The 25896-nt window shown below is 39.7% G+C and overlaps 1 protein-coding gene across 1 annotated transcript; it reads right to left on the bottom strand.

Annotated features, from left to right (window-relative positions):
• Nucleotides 1-1838: 1838 nt before the first annotated feature.
• Nucleotides 1839-20860, bottom strand: LOC112044020 (dual specificity tyrosine-phosphorylation-regulated kinase 2-like). The gene is made up of 9 exons (XM_052889422.1): nucleotides 20843-20860; nucleotides 18015-18203; nucleotides 17751-17898; nucleotides 16989-17174; nucleotides 9086-9188; nucleotides 8086-8209; nucleotides 6021-6135; nucleotides 4483-4658; nucleotides 1839-1977 (listed from the first exon to the last, which is right to left on the bottom strand). Exons 1-8 carry the CDS (start codon nucleotides 20858-20860, stop codon nucleotides 4513-4515), a joined length of 1029 nt encoding a protein of 342 aa, XP_052745382.1. The 3' UTR covers nucleotides 1839-1977; nucleotides 4483-4512.
• Nucleotides 20861-25896: the final 5036 nt, after the last annotated feature.

Below are 25896 nucleotides of genomic sequence, written 5' to 3'. Positions count from 1 at the left end.
TTGTCAAACAAATACCTACATTTGTAGACACCAAATACCGAATCAACTTGTCATCTCTTTACAGAATCTATGGATAAGTTGATTTTTTTGACAGAAAGCGATGCTATTAATGTGTCTATTTACTTCCATGTCTATGAAGTGCACTAACATTGTCTGTGCCAGGAGAAAAGAATCGTTTGAATTATATATAAATCCATAAGTAACATTATATAATGGCAGAGTACACTTATCAATCGTTCGATGTGTAAGCTTATTGCTCGTTTACATAACACAAGTATTATCTACACATACACTATGTATTATTACAAAAGTTTAAATGCAACACTCGATCTTAAAGCGTACAATATAAAGACTATAACATCTAAAACGTTTTTATAGTTACAGGCTAGGCAGTGTGGGGTATAATCTGTACTAAGCGATATTCATCGACTCTCAACCACTAATGGTCTAAGAACCGACATAAGGAATCTATACCCTCATCTGTTAAATAACAGATGAGGGTATATATTCCTTATGCCGGCTCTCATACTAATACGCGATGTGAGGCAACGGTGGGCCGTTACTGTCCCGCACAACACGCCGCAGACACTTTGTTCACTTCACTAGCACCCAATATTACGCCACCACCACAAAATATAACCGTTTTCCTACAATCCCATTTATTTTAAACACTTGAGACCATAGACAGCACCGTACATAACTGTTTCAGGGCAGCACACTCGATTTTCTACAGAATTTGTCCAATGGACAACGCTATTTTTGGGGGCATTCGGAACAACATTATGCTTATTGACAGGCATTGGAATTTGGGCAACGTGTTTATTTTCTCTCGGTTGATGACAGATAGCTTCGTGTGACTTGGTTTGAGGGTAGATCGCTCTGTCGAAATCTATCTGTCCCGAAGTAGATGGGATACTCGCATTGATGAACTGCAGTCGCCTTATGTTGTCAGCAGATTGGATTTTGATCATGTTATTCACAGCATATTGATGGGTATTTGAATCATGGTGAAAAGCGGTTGGTGTAGCAACGGTTTTCTTTGTAAAACTCCAGCTCGATACGCGGGGTATCGATATGGGTACACAAGCGCAACTCGCGTTAGCCTCTTCTGGTATGCTTCTGTACATTAGATTAGAATTCTGGTTCACAGAGTCTCTGTTTTCATATCTTTCTTCTTTAACCTCGTCAGAAATATCAAATATTGGTCTCCTCGCATTCGAGGTTTGCCTCACTTCAGCGTAAGCGATTCTGTCAGCGGCGTGACTAGACGAGTTATGTGGAACGGCGTGGTTCAAGGCTTTCAATATGTCCACACTGCGACTCCAATTAGGCACATTACAAGCGTGTGTATTAAAATTGATTCTACCCTCGTTTTGAGGTAAATTGTTTTGAGCATTTAAAGGGTAAACAGGCACATTATTGGTCACATTCGCTCGATGATGAGGATTAAAAAAATCGTTTGTGTTGTGGTGGGTGGCGGCGACGGGTGGCGGGGGGCGCGGGCCGGGGGCGCTATAGTTTATGACGTCACTCGCGATAACGTTCGCACGGTGCGACGCAGGCACAGTTTGCACGCGGCGACCGCACACGGAGTCGGGGGCGTTTTGTGCTTCAGGAATATTCTGAGTGGCATCAAAAACGCGGGAATCTCCAACCGTGACGATTCCCCCTCCATTAGGGACGTCTCCCATTTGAGTGCGTTTCCAAGCACCGATGTTAGAAGCGCGGGAGCCGCGGTCGCCCTCTGCTGTGACGTCATTGCCACACGCGCACTTGCGAGCGGGCGCGGAGCTGGCAGTCGCAGGCGCGCCGTCGGCGGGGGCGGTCGCGCGATCAGACGAGGTGGTCGCGGTCGTCGAGCGAGGCGTCGGAGTCGCGGTCGGCGCGCAGTTCGCGCTCGAGGTCGAGGCTGCGCCGCTCGAGCTCGAGGCGCGCGCCGCCCACGCCTGCGCGTCGTGGCGCCTCCAAGGACGACACCTGGAACACAACGTCACCTATTCTCACCGTAACCTGACGTACAAGCGCTTGTCCAATTGTCTATTAATTACGTGAGGTGTTCAGGAGACCTACGATGTATCAATGAAATATCTCGTGAAAAGAGAAAGAAATCTTGACGACTCTATAGAAAATATCGCTCTCTCCTTCGTCCCGTCGCAACGAAAGAGAGCAATATTTTCAATTTTACTGCTATTGATCGACAACTTGTCTCTCTCGTCACGTGCCTGGGGAGTATGTATTAATGGGAGTCCAGCTGAATCTCACATGGAGGGAGAAGGTCTCTACAATTATCAATATTTTCCCGCAAAAACCGTGCAAGGATTCTTAAAGTGTAAAAATTGGGTTAGCTTAAAGAATAACACATGTTTGAGATAAATCCAAGCACATCACCAAAAGTGAAAGGGGGGAGGATCAGAAAATAGTCAAAACATTCTCACGTAATTAATGGACGCTCCTTAAAACTCAAGATAATACATACGCACTAGGCCTTCCGGAGATGCAACCAGCCGTGATCACAATATCCTCAAAAAAAAGAAACGTTTTCAATGAAAATGACTTATGCGGGTGGCTACAACTCTTTAAGGAACTTGACACTTTAATTTAAAAAAAAAAAAAAAACTTTGCAATCATGAACCGCCCAGTGCGTATGGCCTTAACGGTCCCGGACTATAGTCGCATTACATATGCACCAAACTTGAAGTCCTCTCTGACATTGTCACGCAAATATAAAAACACGCCGAACTTTCTTTCACTGCGTAGCTATACGCCTCGTGTTCAGAGCGGACTCGAAGATTGGCGCATACAATTTCAATTTAACAACTGCATTGATATTTATACATACATACCTACTAAATTACATTTTTAACATTAAGAAATATGAAATTGTTGTTCATATAGTCCGAGAAACCTTTGTGCTGTATTCTAGTTTAATATAAAACCGAAGCAATAATACTAAAATGCAAGCTTAATCTTGTATTTATTTACTACAAAAAATAAAGGGCCAATCATGTATCATAAAGTTAACAAGATTTTTCACAATACACTGTTAACCCCACTTGTATTATATATATTTAGGAAATAAAATATAATCTTTATAAATGTATACCAGATATTATATTAATGATCATAGATATATATTATGAGTATACAAAATACATATACTATGACCACTTTCATGGTATATCGACATGTATGGCCCCTTATCTAGGAAATTGTTGTGTAGGACTAATTTAATATTATAAGCTATAGAAAAACGCGTTGCATATTTTAAATATAGTTTAAAAACTAAGGAAAGGCTTCATTATGATAATATTTTCACAACAATATAGTGAAATATCATTGAATATATTCAGCTAATTGATTTTTTTAAATATCAAGCGAACTAATATTATATAGGTACGCTAGTATGCGGGGTAAAGTTATATATTTAAGTATATTATTAATTTCATTATCGCCATACCTAATAAATTGTTGCAGGCGAAACTGCGGGCAAAAACTAGTTTTAAATATGTTAACATTTACATAATTATAAAAGGTACAACTTGAATTATTAAATTAAATATTAGATTCTAATCCTGAATAATCATTATCATAATAGTCAGACATAGAAGACATTCAAAGACAGAATATTGTGGTTAAAACTTAAATAACATCAAAAATAAGAATGAAAGGATTATTATTAAGGAATATAAACAAATTTTTATTCATACCTACCATGACATATAACAGGGCAACACTTTGCACCACACGTACAGGGTTGCCCTGTTAACACGTGTGCCCTGTTAAAGAAACTTCTCAGTACCTTTCAAGTGTCTGGCTGACACATAAATGTAAAGTTTCATAAAACTGTAACTACACTGGCAGCCTTCAAACCTTCTGGCGGCAGAAGTAATAGGTTAATTTATCATATAGGTATAGATAGTGCACGATCTATGTCGAGGTACCAGGCGAGCAAAAACACGAGGGAGATTAATTCAGTAGTGTAACGCACGTATGTAAGGCGGCCAAGGTACCTGTATAACTCCAATGCGCGCCGCGATATGATCTCGTGAGGAGAAAATATATAGTCGGCCAATGAAGGGCAAACCGGAAATATCACTCTCTTTCGTCCTATCGCAACGAAAGGGAGAACGATATTTCCGTTTCGGCGCTATTGGTCGACAATATGTCACTTTGTCTTCATGAGATATGTCGTAGCGCGCATTTTAGGCCTACAGGCACGCATTAACTTAGTACGTATCTGTAGGTAACGAAGTTTGCATTAGGTACCAGGCGCACATAAACGCGAAGGAAACTCAGTACGGGTTTTTCTTTCGACAATATTTGCCACATCTTTTTTAAATATGATCATTATTCCCAATTCCCTCCAACTAACTAGAAATGTCGTGTTTAGGAGAGTACGACAAAAGTCCAACAATATGTGTAAGGCACGAAGTCTGCCAAGGTACCAGGCGCACATAAACGCGAAGGAGGTTGGCTCAGTACCTTGGCGAGGCGGCGCGCTTCGGGCGGGCGCTAGGAGGGCGCGGGCAGGTGCGGCAGCTTGCCGGCCGCCCAGTAGCGCGCGCCCGCCGCGCCGACGCTGCCCACCGACCCGCTCAGCCCGCTCAGCCCGCCCAGCCCGCTGCTCTCCTCCGACAGTGCTGCTTGAAGTTTCGCTTCTGGAAAAATAAAAAAAAATTAACCGATTAAAAAAAAAAGAGTAGGTTCTCAATAATTGGTCTCATTTAATTTCATGAAAAACGGTTCAGTAATTTTGTGTTAAAATAAAAATAAAGAAATTGCCCGTACTGTGGCGCTTTATTTTAGATCATGATGTACCGCCAAGGCGATTCGGTGTTTCAGTACGGTGCCGCGTAGAAACCGTCTTGGGTAATGGGTAGAATTAAATTCTAACTCTTCCAAAGTTAGCCCGTTTCCATCTTAAGCTATGGGCTCTTGATCGTGCGGCGCGATCAAGAGACCATAGCTTTAGACTGCGTCAAAGTCAAAACTTATAAGAAGAACCCTGATATAGTTTGTCTACTTTAGATAGTTAATACTGAGGAGTTAATACTAGTAGTGCTAAGGTGTGCATGCCAACAAAATTACTTGTTTCTTTTCCTAAATCACCCCTTTTTCGAACTAATTATATAAAATATTTTTTTTATAATTCGAACAAAACAGGAACACTGTTAATCAAATGAGAATTTTACCCGTTTCTGTGGAACGTTGGCTTGGTATAATATACAATCCTGGTACTAATAGTTTGTCTATCTTTGGCTTTGGATGAAGTGTGCAAGTTCATACAAAATTATTTATTTCACCCCTTAATACAAACAAATTTATCCGTTTTCAAATTATATCCAAACAAACGAACAGCAATTCGCTTTTATGTTTCATATCATCATCATCACATCAGACGATGGAGGTACACTGCAGGACATAGGCCTTTTGTAGGGACTTACAAACATCACGATACTGAGCCGCCTGCGTATCGCTACGACTCGCTGTCGTCAGTCCACCTGATCCCCCACCAGATCGACCAACACTAAGCTTCCTAGTGCGGGGTCGCCATTCTTCGCCAGCTTGGGACTCCAATGTCCAACGTCTTCGAACTAATGCCACGCCCATTGCCATTTCAGCTTCGCGACTCGTTGAACTATGTCGGTGACTTTGGTTCTTCTGCGGATCTCCTCATTTCTGATTCGATCAAGCATACTCCTAGCATCTATATCTATACTAGTATATAAAGCTGAAGAGTTTGATTGTTTTTTTGTGTTTGTTTGTTTGATTGAACGCGCTAATCTCAGGAACTGCAGGTCCGATTTGAAAAATCTTTCAGTGTTACATAGCCCATTTATCGAGGAAGGCTATAGGCTATATATTATCCCCGTACTCCTACGGGAACGAGAACCACGCGGGTAAAACCGCGCGGCGTCAGCTAGTAGTTCGATAAATCGGCTGTGTGACTCCAAGCCTTCATATGACGCCCATAGTCATAAAAAAATAAGATAGGATTAAAAGTAAAGCTGCCCACTCACTGGCGACTTGCGACGCGTTGAAGGTGACTGGAGTGCGCGCGAGCGGCGTGCGCAGCGAGCCCCCCCGCGCGCCCGCCGCCCCGCCCGCGCCCGCGCACCCCGACCCGCCACTCGACTGCAAACAAACATACGTAGCCTTCACATTATCACCTCATTCATCACCATCGTTGTTCGCGCAAAGCTAAAGTTGGGTGCAGATTGGTGCAATGCAACATGTAATGCAACATGCAATGCAGCGTTACAACTCGTGCGCGGTTCGATCCGAGATTTTTCGGTTTTTGGAACGAACACAAAGGGGCGCGCAGTGTGCGCAGGACTGAGCCGACTGATTCGTAGTCAATGCGCGTACCGCGCGCGCCACACGTCCAAGGCAGCAGGGAACATGCAATGTAAGGCAGAATATTACATTACATGTTGCATTGCACCAATCTGTACCCACCTTAACGCTTCCTATCTCACTCCTATCTACCAACGCATCCTATAAGTACCTCTCTGTCCCGCATGAAGTCCCGTTACTTATTTCGCACCGCTGGACACTTAACAAAATTAATTAGTTGCACGAAATCATTAAAACGCTACACACGTTTGCGCGAGCGTACCCCGATTATTTGTTAATTCGCATATACCAAAATCAACTAATTTCAACAGCTACATTGCCAGCTGTCCTATTCACTAATTTGATCTTTATTAACAGCCTATGACGCAGCGCTAACGGCTTGACGTCAGATAAAACTGATCGTAAGTTGGTCACAAACGGCATGATGTCATGCACATCGCGACCACTTCCCAAGTCCGGGCTAAGAATCTCAACTGAAAATATCTTCATCATTAACAACCCTTATTCGGCACACTGTTGAGTACGAGTCTGCTCTCATAATGAGAGTAGTTAGGCTAATAGTTCACCACGCTGGCCCTATGCGGATTGGCAGATTTCACGTTAGAAGAAAGAAAATCTTTGTATCTCATAAAGCCCAAACCAGGATTCGAACCCAGGGTTTCGAAATTCGGTTTCGGATCACCTCGTGATGGCAGTTAAAAGTTTCTCAATAATTTCAAGTTAAAATTCTCATACCCTGTGTTGGGAAAAAGCTGGTGTTGCACTACCGTACCTCACGCACGTAAACCGTGCTACCCAATACTCTGCTTGTAACCCCTGTTAATAATATCATGCGAGTGTTGCGAAATCAGTACATTAAAAAAGTGCTGCGATCCTCTTCACCTGTAAATATTTGAAAGCTACCAATTTCTGTCTTTTCCACTGACCAAATGGCTAATTCCTATTTATCTACAATTTTAATTCACAAATGCACTGACATACTTTATACTCTGACAAATTTCGCAAAAATAAATTAAAGAAAACAAAATTGCAACTAAAAAATAAAAATAACTTAAAAACAAATAATTTAAATAATAGTGGTGCTTGCGGTTCTATGTATACGGTATACGATTATAAAACAAGTTAAAAACTTGGTTAACACAACAGCAAATGCAAAAATAGTAACATTAGTAGTATACTCGTATCAAATTAATGTATTAATTAAATTAAGTGAATTATTCGCGAAACATAACCACAAGCAGCAAAATAACGCAAACAACGGAAGACCAATAAATAATAATCGGCTGATTTATATTTTTTAAGTGACATAATCCCAATTCTTTTAATTAACCACAGTAAATTTTCACGTTGGAAGTTAATTTCTATGCGTATAATTTAAAAAAAAACTTTTAATTTTAATTGTATTGTAAATGTTCATGGGCTCGTGGACCAAGAGCGTCCGTGACATTTTGCTAGCAATGCCACCCAACCGATTGCTGGTGATAATGACTGTGAAGTAACTTTTGCGGTTGCAAGCAAATTCATCTTATCCAACTTAATCAGCCAGTTCACAAAAAAATAAATAGTCTGTAAATCCGTTGTCAGCGTCGCATAAGAAGCCCAAACTCAAAAACAAACCTATTTGTCAGTGCACTTGGTCTGCGCGAGGCGCTTGGCGTGGTTGTGATGCGGCTGCGGCGGCTGGTGCGGCTGCGGCTGCGGCTGCAGCTGCGGCTGGTGGATACTAACGTTGGCGGGCGGCGCGGGCGACGGGTCGTCGTCGTGCGGCGGGCGCGGCAGTCGGCGGCGCAGCCACGCGTGCCGCAGCGCCGCGGCGGGGGTTAGGCGCTTCTCGGGCTCCCATTCTAGACACCTACACGTGGCACAGATAATTTATTTTTTATATTATGTGTACTAGCGGACGCCCGCGACTTCTTCCGCGTGGAAATCAATGAAAACTTTCAACCCCTATTTCACCACTTAAAGGGTTGAATTTTAAAAATTCTTGAACCACATTATATTTCGTAATTATCTACCTATTAAAATAAACATCAAATCAATAATTGAGAAATGTCATCTACCTAAAGTATGATATCCATTAGGAAGCACCGGATGACATTTGCAACATAGAATCTCAATTTTGTATATGTCAACTATTGATAATGTTTTGTGTTGTAATTATTGTTTATCATAAATTGTTTAGTGTAGGAATAGAGAACATGTCGGGCAGAGTGAGTGTTTATGCATTTTAAAAGTATCCTTTAAACCTACTCCCAAGGTCACAAGTCCTGGTACCTGCTCGAGGTGTTTCCTCTACATCGATCTCCTATTAAAAAAATGGATGCACAATCAGTGAACAAAAAACGTCCTTACTCAATGAGTGCCAAACACAACTTCTTTGCACACAATTCAAGTAGTCGCATTTGCAAATTCAACCTTAAACTCAATACTTAAGGTTGAATTTGCTCTGCATTTAGGATTTTATTAAATACTGGACTATATTTAAAGACTTTTATGTATAATTTTCTTTACCAATAGTTCTAAAAGTGTCAAAGCAAAATTTTCCAGTTTTTAAGTGAAATTTTCTACATGATTGTGCGTCCTTTTATTATAAGAGGTCAATGTTCCTCTACCACAAAGTGATGGTACAATCACTGTCCCTACTACTACTACTACTACTACTACTGTGACGTCACACTACGTCAAATATAGTGAATAGGGTAGCACTTACAGATAACAATGAACTCACCTTCTTATAAAATCAATGAAATATTTGTCTTGACAACCTTTGAGCGCTGTGACAAAACTTTTGGAGCCGGGCAGACCGCGAGGCTTGCCTCTTCTCGACATGCCTGGAAACAGAACAATAACCACAAATCAATAAATAATAAGTAAGTCGTCGTTATCAACCCATATACGGCTCACTGCTGAGCTCGAGTCTCCTCTCAGAATGAGGGAGTTAGGCCAATAGTCCACCACGCTGGCACAATGCGGATTGGCAGACTTCACTCACGCAGAGAATTAAGAAATTCTCTGGTGTGCAGGTTTCCTCACGATGTTTTCCTTCACCGTTTCAGACACGTGATATTTAATTTCTTAAAATGCACACAACTCGAACCCACACCTTCCGGAATCTGAGGCAGAGGTCATGTCCACTGGGCTATCACGGCTCAAATAATAAGTAAACGTCCTGATTCGACAAATATTTTGTATTACATTTTTCATCATCAAACAATATTAGCCAGTGCCAAGTGATATACTTGCAGTGCTGCTTACAGTGGCAGCGTACGCTTGAAAGTCTAAAGCCTCTCTCATATTAATTTTTAGGAAGGCCTGGGCCTGTAATAGGCATGTAATAGGCATTAAACCAGGCTGATAAAGGTGATAAAGTATTTTGGTAACCATAACACAATATACATATATAACACAGGCAATGCATTATGTGCTATTTATGTATGCTTGTTTTGGAGCTATGTAGTTAAGTGTGTTTTTTATAACTTCTGTCTATACTAATATATAAAGCTGAAAAGTTTGTTTGTTTGATTGAACGCGTAAATCTCAGGAACTACTTGTCCGATTTGAAAAATTCTTTCAGTGTTTGATAATCCATTTATCGAGGAAAGCTATAGGCTATATATTATCCCTGTATTCCTACGGGAACGGAAACCACGCGCGTGAAACCGCGCGGCGTCAGCTAGTTTATTTATATAACTCTATCGACAGTTCATTAACTTGCGAGATAGATTCGAATTCGAATTTCAAATATTCGAATGCACACAGATTGTAATCTTTGATTTATCTGTATTATATAATATTTGACCACAAAAAAAATTTTACATTCACAGTATAACTCACACACAGATTAATGGGAATACTATACTTATATTTTATGTCAATCTGAGATTTGTAAATATTAAGATATATACGAATAATTATGAAAATAAAATTTTACTTATAATTTAAGAAAATACCTTAATCTATGTTTTTTAGACAAGACAATACTTGATTAAGGCGATTAAGCTTCTTTAAGTTTTTATTTAAGTTATTTCAGTTTCAGTCCAATGATCTGGACTGTTACTATTATAAATGAGTAGGTATGTAAAGTGCAATATTTTTAAAAGTGTCGCACAAGTATCATAAAAATTTTCCACTTTATAAAACTTTTAATACTAAAGTTGCAGAGCACTTATCACTTACGAAGGAGGGAAGGTTGTTTAAAACTCCCAACTGCAAGTATAATTCCAATTTAATCGCTCTTCGCTGAAGGAAGTTTGATTAGAACTCTTAGTTTAACTTGGGAACTGAGTACGGAGATAGAAGATTTTTCAATTTATAATATTCAAATAAAATACTGGTATATATTTTATGGATGTATATTTTGACTGAGTAAGGCCTGCTGGTCCTGTGTAAATCTGGTTCGTCTACGGGTTCGAATTCCAAAAAAAAAAAAAAAAGATTAGGATATTTCTTAATTAAATTACTGCACTGTACGATTGTGTACTTAGTTCTAGATAAGTGAGTTTCTAAAATGGTGGTAAACAAAAAAATAAACCTTGGCAGAGTTTGCTTTCGGCTCTTCTCGGACCGAGGCGCGCTTGGAACCCTCGTAACTTTAATTTTAAGTTTTTGACTTTAGTTACCACCATTGAATCATGACATAACTTGACATTTCAAAAGTCCTAGTAAACTAAGCCTAATTGAAATAAATGAATTTTTTAAATAATAGTCTTACTAGGGACCTGGAGTTGCGAAGCTGGTGGTGCTAGTAGGCTCACTGTTGAGCACGAGTTATTTCAGAATGAAAGGGACTAATAGTCCACCACGCTGGCCCAATACGGATTGGGCCAGCGTTTTTCACGATTTTTTTCGAAACACGTGATATTTAATTTCTTAAAATGCACATAACTGAAAAGTTGGAGGTTCGAATCCCCGGACCGGATTCGAAACTACGCCCGTAAATCGAAGGTAGAGGTCATATCCACTGGACTATCACGGTGCAGTGATATCCTACTCTTTAACGCCGCTACTACTGAAGCAATTTGGCTAAAATTTGGATTGGAAATGGATTTTACTCTGGATTAACACATAGGCTACTTTTTATCCCGAAAAAATCCACGGTTTCCCGAGATTTGCGAAAACTGATGATTTTAATGATATGAATGTTTATTACTTTTTCACGCCTCGACCACTTACCCGAATTAGCTGAAATTTGGTATTGAGATATATTATAGCATGGATTAACACATAGGCTACTTTTTATCCCGAAAAAATCCATGGTTCCCGAGGGATTTGTGAAAAACTAAATTCCACGCGGACGAAGTCGCGGGTGTCCGCTAGTGATTATATCAAGCAAAAAATGTGTCGCGTATGAAAAAGTTACAACTTTATTGGATGCATACATCAAAACCGTTACACATCGTTGTTGGCGCTTGACCAAACTGATATGACGTTTTTACCAAGCGCGCCCTCCCACAGGATTTGTTCAACATAAATTCACTTCAGTTCAAACAAATCGATGTATCATAAACGTAAATATTTAACAAATACATTGTAAAGTATGTCCTCTTCGTTCACGCGTATTCAGCTGTAAATAATAATTAGATTGAATTATATTTTTGGGGTTCCGTGTCCCAAAAAAGTTTTTCACACTCACTTCTCACATATAACAATTTTAAAGGCAAACTGAGATTTTTTAGTAAAATCGCTTAGACTAATAACCTAAAAACCCGTAACACCTAACAATTTTTCACTCCAAACGTAAGCCACTTCTGTGACTATCTGAGCGTAAGAGCTAATGCACGCCATTGACGATCAATTATTCTCACGTTTCTTCAGCACCCACGACTATAATTGATCGCGTATTGGTCGCTGCGTGCATGACGGCTCGACTTATGAAACGTCTCCGCTGCCGTTTACGCTGCAGAAACTTGCGAATAATTGACCGTCAATGGCTGACTTATGCTAATAACTCTCGCAGACACGCACACTAATCGCAGCGTAGCGACGCGTCCAGGGCTCCCATTTCGGGGCACATAAAACGGCTTACGAATTCTGCGACTACACACTATCTATGTGTTATAAATCTATGTAAAATGGTAGATAGAAAGAAACACTAGGAGAATTTCTCGAATGCAAGCGATTAAATTTCGTGACAGAGCTTAGAAGACAAACACAACCACGCTGATTGGATTTAATTTATTTTGTTATAGACGATGACTTTACACTAATACTAGCCACTCACCATCCGGTAAGCCCACGTGCCTGCAGCGCTAACGGCTTGACTTGACGTCCGATAAAATTTATGGTGTGTTCCATCAACTTTTACTATAATATACTATATTTATATATATTATACTATATTTTTAGCCAATAATCTTGTCACTATAGGTACTAATAACAACAAAAAGAGTTAAGAAATTAGTAGTGCTGCTCGATAACAGACTATATATAAAACTGACAGTTTTGGCGATCGCTATTACTTCACTTGACACTTTTAAAGAACACCCTCGTGTGTTAAGTCTCAAGGAAAAACTTATCCACAACCACCTGAAATATTTGCAACGACGCGTAAACGAATCGATTCGGGTGAACACATGTTATGACATTCTCGATATATTATAATTAATATTGAGAAAGAAAAAAAAAAGAAATGAGACCAATTGGAATACGTCCAAACAGTGCTCAATTGCAAGGTGTTTTCCCACTATCGCCCACCGCTTGTCTCGGTGCTGGATTGCTTGAGACATTTGTCTTATTCTTTCATACCGTGCTATTTTGTCCGTTGACAAGTTAGCACTTAATGCGAATCCCATCAGTTAACCTCAATAAGAGATATGCATTAGTACAGTAGTGCTATCTCTTATTTCTCTGTCTAACACGATACTATAGATAGAGAAAGATAGATACAAACAAATTGGAAACTCGTGATATACGTCGAGTTATACAAAAACTAATGGCGGTAGTCCGCTATTTCGTATGCGTGAAATTAAATTTTTCACAAATCCCTCGGGAACAATTTCGATTGTGATAAAAAGAAACCCTGGCTGAGTTTGTTGTGGATGACGTTCTAAACGACGAAGGCGCGTTTGGAACCCTCGTAACTTAAATTTCAAGTTTTCAACTTTACAAATCAGTTATTGCCATAACAAAATAACCTGAAGGTTCGTAAAGCCTTGATAAAGAAGCCTACTTGAAGTAAGTGATTTTTGAATTAAATTGAATTGAATAGCGGCAAAAATAAGCATGATAGTAAAACATAAGTAACTTTGGCCTGTAATTCGAACGAATCAAATCGCTAATTCGCCTCTGCGTCGACGATAATAAAGAAAACAGTTTACGTCTAAGAGAATATAAAAAATTTACGCAGACGAGAATCGAAACCAGAAGGTCACAGCGCACTTGCAAAACCAATAACATCGCTGAAATAATTTAAACAATGCGGGCTACAGACCTGCAGTTTTAACTGTGCTATTTTAACGGTACAGTTAAACTGTTCAGTTAAAACCCTCCGCGTCGACAAACTTAACTGCACAATTTTCCTAATGAAATTTTGATTAGATAAAACTGTACAGTAAAAACTACACATTTTTAACTGTACAGTTGAACTGTTCAATAAAAACGTCCGTGTGTAGGCAAAACTGGGAACTGTTCAGTTTGACTGTACAGTTTTTATTAATGATTTTATTGAAAATTTGATTAGATAAAACTGTACAGTTAAAATTCAACGTCTGTAGCCCGCGTAACTCTCGAACAACGTTCCCAAACAAATTGCCAGGCAAACGCAAATCGTAATGTCACTGTTAACTAAACAAACAACTTTACGACTCACAAGTTTATCCAGCAAGTTTGTTCAGCGCAAAAACACAACAGAGTCACGTTACAAGACAAACGTTTTTACAGACGAAATCTCGAACGTGACATTAAGCAAGTGAACACGAACAAATAGCACTTTTATATTAGTTAAAATTAATAGAAAATACATTAATCAAAAAAATAAGTGTGTTTTCTCAAGTGAAAATAGTATTTTACATCATACTGAAATACAAACTTTTTTAAAATAATTACTGTCCGCATCAATATAAATCGTTATCGTCGATGGGCCCCTCCATACTAAAGAATGCACAATTTTTTGTCATTACCCAAAGACGTGCACGCACATCTTATCTTAGTACGCAAGCGCATGGTGTAAGTGGATGATACAGTATCATAGAAAAATCAATGGTTACCGCGGGATTACTAAAAAAATGCATTAGATGCGAGCGATGTCGCCAGCGTCCGCCAGTCATAAACAAGATACAAAACGAGAATTTTCGATAACGCAAAACATGTAAACATTCGCCCAAACTAGATGGGCGGAACCAAAATAAACGCAATCAATTCAATCAATAATCTCGCAAGTAGGCCATTTCCTGTTAACGCAATGTACCGCAAAATGTAATCGAATCATAACCCCCCGATAACTGCGTAGTGGGTGTACTCTACATTAAGTGACGTAGTTTGGGGTGACGGCAACACGAGTGGGTAAAAGGGTTTTACCTGCCTATTAAGTTATTACAGAGATAATTCACTTATAAGGTCGGATTTAAGAGTGGTGGTCGTAAGAATTACTCGTAAGTATTAATAAAATCTATGCATAAAATAACGTTTTATTAATTGAAGTTTTTTTTTACATGGCCATGATATACCATTTTAAAATCCTCATGATAAGCCCTTCAATTTGATACCCATATTGCAATATTCTATATATCATCTATTTTTTGATACCAACACAAAGTAATCTAAACTTAACTTAACCATACTTTGTAAACTAGTACTTCTTTAAGAAATAAATGGCTTTTTTATTTTATTTTATTTATTGCAATATTCTAAAAAATCACCTCGAGTCTATAGCGTCTCACAATCATTGTTTTTTTTGTTTATTTCACCTATCTAAGAACACTTGGGTTATTAAGGCAAATCTAACGATATATTAATTACGTATGTCCGTTCAGCGGTTTGGAAGATTTGAGGTAATAACAGAATATTATATAGTTACATACATACTAGATACGCGTGAAAAACATAACCCTTCTTGCAGTCGGGTATCTAACTTATCGCGATCGTTAATTAATAACATCGCTACAGACTGAAACAGTACCACTGACTGCCATCTAAGGTTTAGAGCGACACTGTGACACACACTCCACACTGGGATGCAGCAGATGGGATCACTATTGCTACAAAACAAACTTGAAGTCTACAAGGCGCAAGACGTGACATCGCATTCAAAATGACTCATACCTAGATGCAACACAAACACAATCAAAACGTGTGACGTGTCAAGTCAAAATAAATCAAAACAATCACTGCTTACTACAAAAATTCCCAGATATTTAGTATTGCCATCGGCATTTCTGAATCACTCCATTGCAATGGTGACGTAAACGAGAAAGGTTTGGAATCTTCGGTGACAGTTCATATATAATTAGATATGATTCGGAACGAGGTGGTGATGCTTTAACTCTATGATAAGTTACGGCGGCTTGACTCAGCGATTAAACTAATGTAACGTTAAGATGAAACGTGAGAGCGTGGCCTAAGCTTCCGTTGCTCATTTATAAAAATTATGGACGTTATTTCGGGCTGCGGACGTCCTATATAATATGTTTACAGATTTTATAGAGTTTAGAGAGTTTAGACACTTTAGCACGTGTAAACTGTTTAAAATATGAAATATTTTTTTAAAAAAGTAAAAAAATTGCTAAGCGACCATACTTGATGAAAGGGCATTGTTTATAAAAAAAAGACTCGTCAAGGTGGACCGACTGGAGAGAGAGACAGTAGTAGTCATTATCAACCCATATTCGGCTAACTGCTGAGCTCGAGTCTCCTCTCAGAATGAGAGGGATTAGGCCAATAGTCCACCACACTGGCCAAATGCGGATTGGCAGACTTCACACACGCAGAGAATTAAGAAAATTTTCTAGTATGCAGGTTTCGTCACGATGTTTTTCCTTCACCGTTTGAGACACGTGATATTTAATTTCTTAAAATACACACAACTGAAAAGTTGGAGATGCGTGCCGCGGACCGGATTCGAACCCACACCCTCCGGAATCGGAGGCAGAGGTCATATCCACTGGGCTATCACGGCTCAGAGTAGTAGTAAGAGGCTAGATCTTTAGTCACTCTATGAAATCTCAAAATTTCATCAGCTTCTTCCGTATATAAGTAAATACGCAAGGTAACTATGGAATTTAAACCGCGCTGTCTTTGGCATACAAGTATCAAAGAAGTTGGACTGAGGACATCAAGCGGATATCTCAGGTACAGCGCTCGGCAAACATCTTGAACAAAAACCGGCGTAGTGGGGGAAAGTTCGCGCAGGTACACTATAAGACAATGGACAGGGCGGACTGATTGACCAATAGCAGGCGCGCGCGCGCTCTGTATTCCCCCGCGTTCCCTTCGCCCCACCAAAGAGACCGACAAATCGACTTCTGCGCATTTTAATGGATTGTTCAAGATGTTTGCCGAGAATTATAACAGCCAACGGTTAAAAGAGGCACATGTCCAGTGGTCGTCCATCAGGTGATAGTGATGATGATGATGATGAAGATGATGATGATGATGATGGTGATGATGATGAGGATCTATGTAGGCGCGTAACTAACCGCTACTTAAGAGCGTCGTGCCGTCGGGCAGCATGGTGGCGGTGCAGTACCGCGGCAGACCCTTGCTGCTGATGAAGTTCTTGGAGCGCTTGCCCTGCTCGATGAGCCTCTGCGGCGGCATGCCCAGCAGCTCGATTATGCACGCCATCTGGTCCGCCTCGTCTTCGCCGGGGAGGAGGGGGAAACCTGGAAACGTTTGCAAGGGGAGATTATTATAAGACTAACTTGAGTTTTCAAAAGTGCTTATAAAGTAAAGTAAAGTTATTCTACATGCTTTTAGGCAATAATCTACCTACTATATAAAAATAGGTCGGGTTTTCCTCCCTGACGCTATAACTCCAGAACGCACAAACCGATTTCCACGGTTTTGCATTCGTTGGAAAGGTCTCGGGCTCCGTCCGTATAGCAAAGAAAATTCAGGAAAAATTTCAACAGAAAAGCGGGTTTTTCACATACAACGCCATCTCTGATACATAGTGTGTACTACAAACCAATATTGTAGGGGTAGAGTAGGAGTAGGGTAGTTCAAAGTTTACATCGAGTTTCACGCGGACGAAGTCGCGGACGTCCGCTAGTAATAAATGAATAAAATAATACTTGGCACCCATCAAGACCTCGAGCGCGCGCTAGAAACGCAATTGGATGTACCTACTTGTAGATGGCATACCGTACTTGGCGCCCATCATCACCTCGGGCGCGCGGTAGAAGCGCGACTGGACGTGCGTGTAAATTACACACAACACACAACAAAACGCCACTGACCTGTGAGCAGTTCCGCGAGTATGCAGCCCAGCGACCACATGTCGATGGGCATGCCGTACTTGGCGCCCATCATCACCTCGGGCGCGCGGTAGAAGCGCGACTGGACGTGCGTGTACATTACACACAATACAAAACAAACGCCACTGACCTGTGAGCAGTTCCGCGAGTATGCAGCCCAGCGACCACATGTCGATGGGCATGCCGTACTTGGCGCCCATCATCACCTCGGGCGCGCGGTAGAAGCGCGACTGGACGTGCGTGTACATTACACACAATACAAAACAAACGCCACTGACCTGTGAGCAGTTCCGCGAGTATGCAGCCCAGCGACCACATGTCGATGGGCATGCCGTACTTGGCGCCCATCATCACCTCGGGCGCGCGGTAGAAGCGCGACTGGATGTACGTGTAGACTCGCTGGTGTTCGTAGCACGAGCTGCCGAAGTCTATCACCTGCGAACAAATGAAACATTATATACCTTATTTATTCAATTGATAGATAGATATTGACTTAACTATATTAAAGCCAAGCTTGTTGTGGAATGTTTATCAACAAACAAATTATAAATGAAGGATGAAAACGCATGTCTAATCATAAATCATTTATTAAAAACAAGCGGATGCCCGCGATCTCGTCCACGAGAATTTCAGTTTTTAACAAATCCCGCGAGAACTATGGCTTTTCCTGAGATAAAAAAGCCGATGTATTGCTTAATAATCTCCTCTATAACCAGTGCACAGTAAAACTAACTGTAGTTTGTGTTGCACTATGGTTAGGCTTAATTAAAATGTGTTTTTTGTAGAATAATAAATAAAATAAAAGACTAAAATAAATAAATAAAGTGAAAGACAGAGTAAATAAAACCCGATCCCAAAGATTAGCCTAGACAAATAGACAGAGAAGACAAAAAAATTAGAAAAGATCGATTGTGTTTTAGTGTCGTGTCAAATAACCATAAGCACATAAAAACCACGGTTATATTTAAATCACGGACAGACGCTTCAATTTTATTTTAAGTATTGATGATCTATGTATTGATAGATGTTACGGATGTATGAATCATTGCTTATCATCACTGGGTACTTTCTTCTGACTGAAGTTTGGCCGTCATGTGTAGATCCTCCGGTCTTTTGCAAAATTTTTGAGTCGAGTAACATTGCTCATTGAACGCAATTTAGTGATAACCAGTGTCGCAACTATATAACCCCATCAGCCACCCACGACACAACATTACACTGCTACTTTTGATAATATTCCACACTTTACAGCCCCGCTTACATTATAATTATATGAAAATTTATTTGCGATATCTCAAATGTCTCCGACGTGCCTACGTAAATACGTTTTATAGGTTGACTTGAATCTAGATCAAATATTGCAACATTTCCAGTATCACAATAGTGTGGTGGTTAAACAACTCAACAGCTGCTACCTAAATAATATTGTTTACTTATATTCATTGCCTAATTAAGGTAATTTACGCCCTAAGCAGTCTTCTCCTGTGGGCCCCTGTATCCTTAAGTGAATACATACACTTCAATTGAATTTGTACCTATGTATCGAACTGAATTTGTACGTCGACATTTTTGTCACTGACTCCATCCCTAAGCGCGCTGCAAATTGGATAGTAAACTTGATAGTCTGTGGCCGGCGTAAGTAGTAGATATACTATACTCTGCAGGTTGCGTTCTGGCCGATGCTATTTACAGCCGACCGACCTTTTGTTACCTTCCTCATTTATTAACCAATTTTGAAAATTCTTTTTTTGTTTAAAAGAGTACTTTCAGATTGGTCCCATTTCAATTTTATGAAAATTGGTTTAGTAATTTTGTGTTAAATAAAATAGAAATAACTGAAATATGTCTTTGAAGTCGGTTTATGTTAAAAAGATTATTGTTGGATGTTTTCGTTATCGAACTGAATTTATAATTCGTCTATTTTTGTCACTTCCCTAATCTTCAAGAGCGCTGCAAACTAGACAGTAAACTTGATCGTGTGTGGCCGGCGTAAGTCGTAGCTACACTCGTATTGCGATAAGTACCTACTGCAGGCTTCGTTTTGGCCGATGCTATTTTTGTTGGATGTTTTCTCCGACAATGTTTACGTTATCGAACTGAATTTAGAACATTTTGTTTCCCGTTTAGCCGTTTAGTGTTTGTTGTGAGACTGCAGTGCCGCTGTTATATGTATCTCACGGTATACAGCACGTTCACGGTAACCGGGTTTCCTAATGATCTAGTAAAATATCGGTCAATTTCGCTTATAATTTTTTTCTTATTACTCTTTTTTTATTCATCCTAAAGGTAATGCCTTATATTGACTATATGCTGGCAATGGCCGGGACTTTGGGGTCCCAAGATATTGGAATAGCGACCCCGCACTGAAAAACGCAGTGTTGGTCGACCCACCTCCAATGGATCGACGACATAAGTTGAAGGGAGCCGCTGGATGCAAGCAGTTCATGACAGGGGCTCCCTACAACTTAATGTCGACATGGGCTGATCCTTCCTATTAGTAATAAAAACGTTTAATTATTGAGGTTGCTAAAATAAAGCCAGTATAATGTATTATAAACTTCTCATCTACAAAACTGCATTGAAACTAACTACAAAGCGGGGTTCTGTCAGTAAAAGATAGATCAAATCCTCAATGACTGATCTGTCGAATCATTTTAAATTAAGACTGGTAATTCCAGACCTACGGATCCGAGATTTGGTCACTAACTATGGGCCTTATTAGAAGGCTCAAAGTCACTCAGCGGGCGATGGAGCGATCGAACCAGAAATAAAGAGATCCGCAGACGAACCAAAGTCACTGACATAATTCAGCGAGTTGCGAAGCTAAAGTGGCAATGAGCAGGCCACATAGTTCGAAGAGCCGATGGACGTTGAGATACCAAGGTGCTGGAATAGCGGGTTGCAGGGAGTCGGGAGTGTTTTTGGATGTCCATGCAAGAAGCCTATGTCCAGCAGTGTACGTCCATCGGCTGGTAATTATGATGATGGTAGTTCCAGAGGATAGCGCGTTAAATATCCAAACAAACTCCAGCTTTACAGCGTTAGTATAGAACGTATTAAACATACAATGTTACCTCCCTAACATTAACCATTGTTCTAGGAACTCCAGTATGCATGTAATAACGTCCGCTCCTGTTGTTACATAGTGGAAGTCAATCCGACCGTGTCCTGGAACCGGCTTCATGTTTTCGTTCGCGATCGTGTTATGGTGAAATAAACATGCGTCTACGTACCACTGACGCACGGCGGCGCACGAGGCGAGTTATGGACTATTGTGTGCGTTTAATCACAACAATGGTATACCCACTATTAAGCCTGTTACGATTAAATGCTATAAAGCTAATAGTTTGGGGAAAGTACTTGACATCAGTATCAGCAAAGTTTTATGACATAAATGAATTTTTAACTTTGACATTTTAATATAAATTTATTCTTTTGACAATATGATGTAAATTGATTTTTGATTCATTTATTTTTTATTTGTATTTTCTTTTTTTCAAATTAATTAATATTGTTCTTCTATTCATTATTAAAAGTAATTTCTGGAATGACATAATATTTACTGTAAATGTAACTAATATTTTGCATGCCAATCGGGCGTGATACAGAACAGATTATATTTATTTGTTAAGACCTTGTAAACTGTATCAGCAAATAAAGGATTGTATTGTATTGTAAAAAGAATTTATACTCCAAGGAGAAGAAGTGAACACAAAAACGTTGGACTTATTCGGAATATTTTGGACTAAAGTCAGCGGAAATTTTAAATGGAAATTTTTGATTTTAATTTTTTTTTTCATCGAGGTTTAATAAAACACTTACTTACATTAAAAATAGTTAAAGAAACGAATTGAGAAAAACAAAAAAAAAAGACAAAATGTTTTTCTAATGTTACCCGGGATCGAACTCAGGATTACTATATCGTTTGGTTATACCTTGGTGTGCATAACCTAGTCCAAATTCCTATGTAGACCTTAGTAGAAATCAATGTACGCTTACTTACGATCTGATATGATGTAAATGTAATATTTTTTGCGGAACATAATCTCCTGTCCAAGTCTTTGTACTGAAGATTCGGCCCCTTGATTAATTATTATCAGCCTATTTCACGTACGCGGTCCGGCCTTGTGCTTTGCGTACCAGAAGAACCGGCTCCAAATCCAGCAGAACGTCATAAGTCGTGACATAAGGACGTAAGTTCGTGCGGACCGAATATACGCCTCCACAACATCGCACCGCACCGCGACAGACCAACAAACGACAGACACCCCCTACCTCGGGAGCTCCTCCAAGTGGCCGACAATCGGCGACACGGATGGCGACGAAAGTGACGACGCTAATACTGCACACGATAGCGAAACCACAGTTCGCGCGGGCCAACCCACCGAATCCTGCCCAGTCAGTCAGGATAGCGAGTAATCGCAGTCCGCGCGAGATTGAATTACCTGGACAAACCCAGCCGAAAGGTTTGGAAAAAATAACCGGGGGAGCAAGATCCCCCGCGACGTACGTTCTACGGGAGGAAAAGACCCGCACAACGAGCCTATTTTAACTACTACTACACTTCACGCCTCTTTTCACAGTACATACATCTTGCCATTATATTAATTAGTGAATGATGTGATAGCCGTGATAGCCCAGTGGATATGACCTCTGCCTCCAATTCCGGAGGGTGTGGGTTCGAATCCGGTCCGGGGCATGCACCTCCAACTTTTCAGTTATGTGCATTTTAAGAAATTAAATATCACGTGTCTCAATCGGTGAAGGAAAAAATCGTGAGGAAACCTGCATACCAGAGAATTATTTTAATTCTCTGCGTGTGTGAAGTTTGCCAATCCGCATTGGGCCAGCGTGGTGGACTATTGGCATTAGCCCTCTCATTCTGAGAGGAGACTCGAGCTCAGCAGTGAGCCGAATATGGGTTGATGACGACGAATTATGTGATAATAACCTATAATTGTCTATCTTAATGTGATAACACTATCTATGCAATTACTGTATCTATCTTAATGTAAATTATTGACATGTAACATTGTATCATATGTTGGTTGTCCTAATAAAATAAGTAAACAATTATGTATTTCCATTCGTCTAGACACTGAACACAAAGTGCAATAAATACACCCAAATATATTATTTCCGATGGATTTGGGCAACATAAACAAATAACACACTTGTCGTAATATTAAAACGAATCATTCATCATATCACCATCGACACGTGAACGACGAACGAACGAACGGTGAGCGATAACGGACGATATCTCATCTCTCTCAGTGCCAAGAATTTGATGATAAACAAAACGCGATTCTACTACGAGATTATTTTAGGTACATAAACAAACGGTATTTCGCAAACTATAACAACAAGTCCAGTCTATAAAAGTTTCGTTTATGAACATTTCATTCATAAGTTCAAGGATGTAAAAAATGTAATGGTTCCGTCTAATATTAGAATTTTTATAACTTTAAGAAATTCCAGTATTCGTATGTCGTAACTATCCAAGACTTACGGCCAGTTTCTTCATCGCAAGTAACAGTCAAAGTAACGTCATAAATCAAAAGTGACGGTCTTATTCACTGAAAAATAAAGTCTTCTTTACTACTTACCACTTTTACTGTTACTTTAGCTTTACATGAAGAAACTGGCTAACTATGAGCTTAAAATCAAATTAAATCATAATTTATTTGCTATAATTGGTAGGTCATTTTTTTAATTCTTTACAAGTTTGCCCTTGACTACAGTCTCACCTGATGGTAAGTGATGATGCAATCTAAGATGGAAGCGGGCTAACTTACTGTGAGGAGGATGAAAATCCACCTTTCGGTTTCAACACTACATCATACCGGAACGCTAAATCGCTTGGCGGTACATCTTTGTCGGTAGAGTGGTAACTAACCACGGCCGAAGCCTCCCAAGCCAAAATCATGTTTTGATCTTAAAATTATTACAAAAACTAAGCAGGCTCGTGAGTCACTCAATAAGCGATGGAGCGAGCAATGCTTACAGTATCAGAAATGAGTAGATTCGCAGAAGGACGTACTCCTCCAACTATTCAGGTATGTGCATTTTAAGAGATTAAATTACACGTGTCTCAAACGGTGAAGGAAAAACATTGTGAGGAAACCTGCATACGTACCTGAAAATTTTCGTAATTCTCTACGTGTGTGAAGTCTGCCTTATTGGCCTAATCATTTTCATTCTGAAACTCCTTTCAGAATGGGAATGGTTAGGCCAATAAGGCAGACTGCTCGTGCTTAGCAGTGAGCCGAATATGGGTTGATAATGATGAAGGTTACATGTATCTCTGTACTTAAATTCATCGAATTAGATGCAAAGGTTTCAACGTGAAAGCATCACAAACAAATATAGAAACACATTCTCTTCTATACCATTAGTTGGAAATGGTTTTAATGGTTCCTATAGCAACAATTAAATTTTGTGAACCAATAAATATTGTAACGTTTATTACTGTTCTTAATCGTAAAGATTCAATGATGTGGCAATGGTTACGAAACTCTTAAACGCAGTCCATCAACGACCTCTATTACCAACATTGTTGGAATACTATGTGTGTATGTGTATGTTATCCAACACTGGAACTAATGTCAGCCACTGACGATCAAGTAAGCGTGTTGTAAATAAGTAAGTGTGCAGGTCACGATGTGCATGACATCGTGCACATGGCGATCAACACACGATCAGTTTTAAGCCGTTAGCGCTGCAGGCATGTGTGCTTACTTGATCGTGTACGATACAGTGGCTGATGTAAGATGTGGAAAGATATCTACAATAATGGATACAAACAAATATGTCACAGTTGAATAAAAGTTTTCTAATGAATGACTCTGAATGACTGAAAGTTTTCAATGAATAACTTTGATGTATAGAAAAGGATAATTAATAAAGAAACCAAAGGAATTTCTTAGTCAAAGAGTGTAAAATGTCACCGACATACAGACAAAAAATATAAAATAGTATGTAGTTATGTTCATCGTAATAAGGAAACCTGTTTAACAGATAATTTTCTTAATTCTATACGAGTGTGCTGAAGTCTACCAATACCATAAAATTAGGCCAGCATGGTGGACTATTTTAAGTAACCTAACCTCTCTCATTTTGAGAGGAGACTCGTGCTCAGCAGTAAACAAAGGGATGATTATGATGTACAGAAATCGAAAAACATCAAGTTATTTAAAAGATTATAAAAATATATGTATGTATTATGTTATATAAGACATACAACGAAACTTTTTTTTTTTTTACAAGTTAGCCCTTGACTACAATCTCACCTGACGGTAAGTGACGATGCAGTCTAAGATGGAAGCGGGCCAACTTGTTAGGAGGAGGATGATAATCCACACCCCTTTCACGCTAATTCGCTTGGCGGTACGTCTTTGTCGGTAGAGTGGTAGCTGGTCACGGCCATTCAGTTTCTACACGACATCGTACCGGAACGCTAAATCGCTTGGCGTCGTTATCGGTTTGGTAGCTAGCCACGGCAAAAGCCTCCCACCAGCCATATTGAACATTTTAACAAGTAAATGAGCTAGGAAATTACCTAAACATGGGAAGTGGAGTCAACGAACTGTGAAACGCTCATATAATTGCCAGGTACCAGGACAGGAACTGCAAGTTCCTTAGAAAATTGTTAATGACGATAATATTGTGTGAGTACGTCCCCAATTCAGTCTTCTAAGAAGCGCCGGCGTTTGGCGCGCCGCCAGACGCGAGCGGCGTAGACAATACCGTGGTGTTACTGTGATTAACGTTGATTGCACATAAATAAACGTTCGACTGTCTCATTTCAATTATTGCATTAATTAAAGCATTGTCATCATCATCAAGTTTGATTCCCAGCTCCGGTTACTTTTGGATTTATATCCGACTTCAAAAAAAAAATGAGGACCCACCGCCTTCAAAGTGATCGAAGAAGTGAAGAAGGTAGCACATATGATGTTATTTTTCGCTTTTTTTAATTTATTTTTGGGATTTTAAAGTCGGTTGAACTTTTTTGTTAAAAATTTTTTATATATAATTTCTAAATTTTCTATTTAGAGCCTCAATAGCTTAACGGTAGGAGCGGTCGGACTCATCACCGAGGGGTGGTGGTTCGATCCCCGCTTCG

This window comes from Bicyclus anynana, chromosome 25 (assembly GCF_947172395.1).
Source record: "Bicyclus anynana chromosome 25, ilBicAnyn1.1, whole genome shotgun sequence".
Classification (NCBI taxonomy): Eukaryota; Metazoa; Arthropoda; class Insecta; order Lepidoptera; family Nymphalidae; genus Bicyclus; species Bicyclus anynana.
This window is presented reverse-complemented; position numbering and strand designations above follow the sequence as displayed.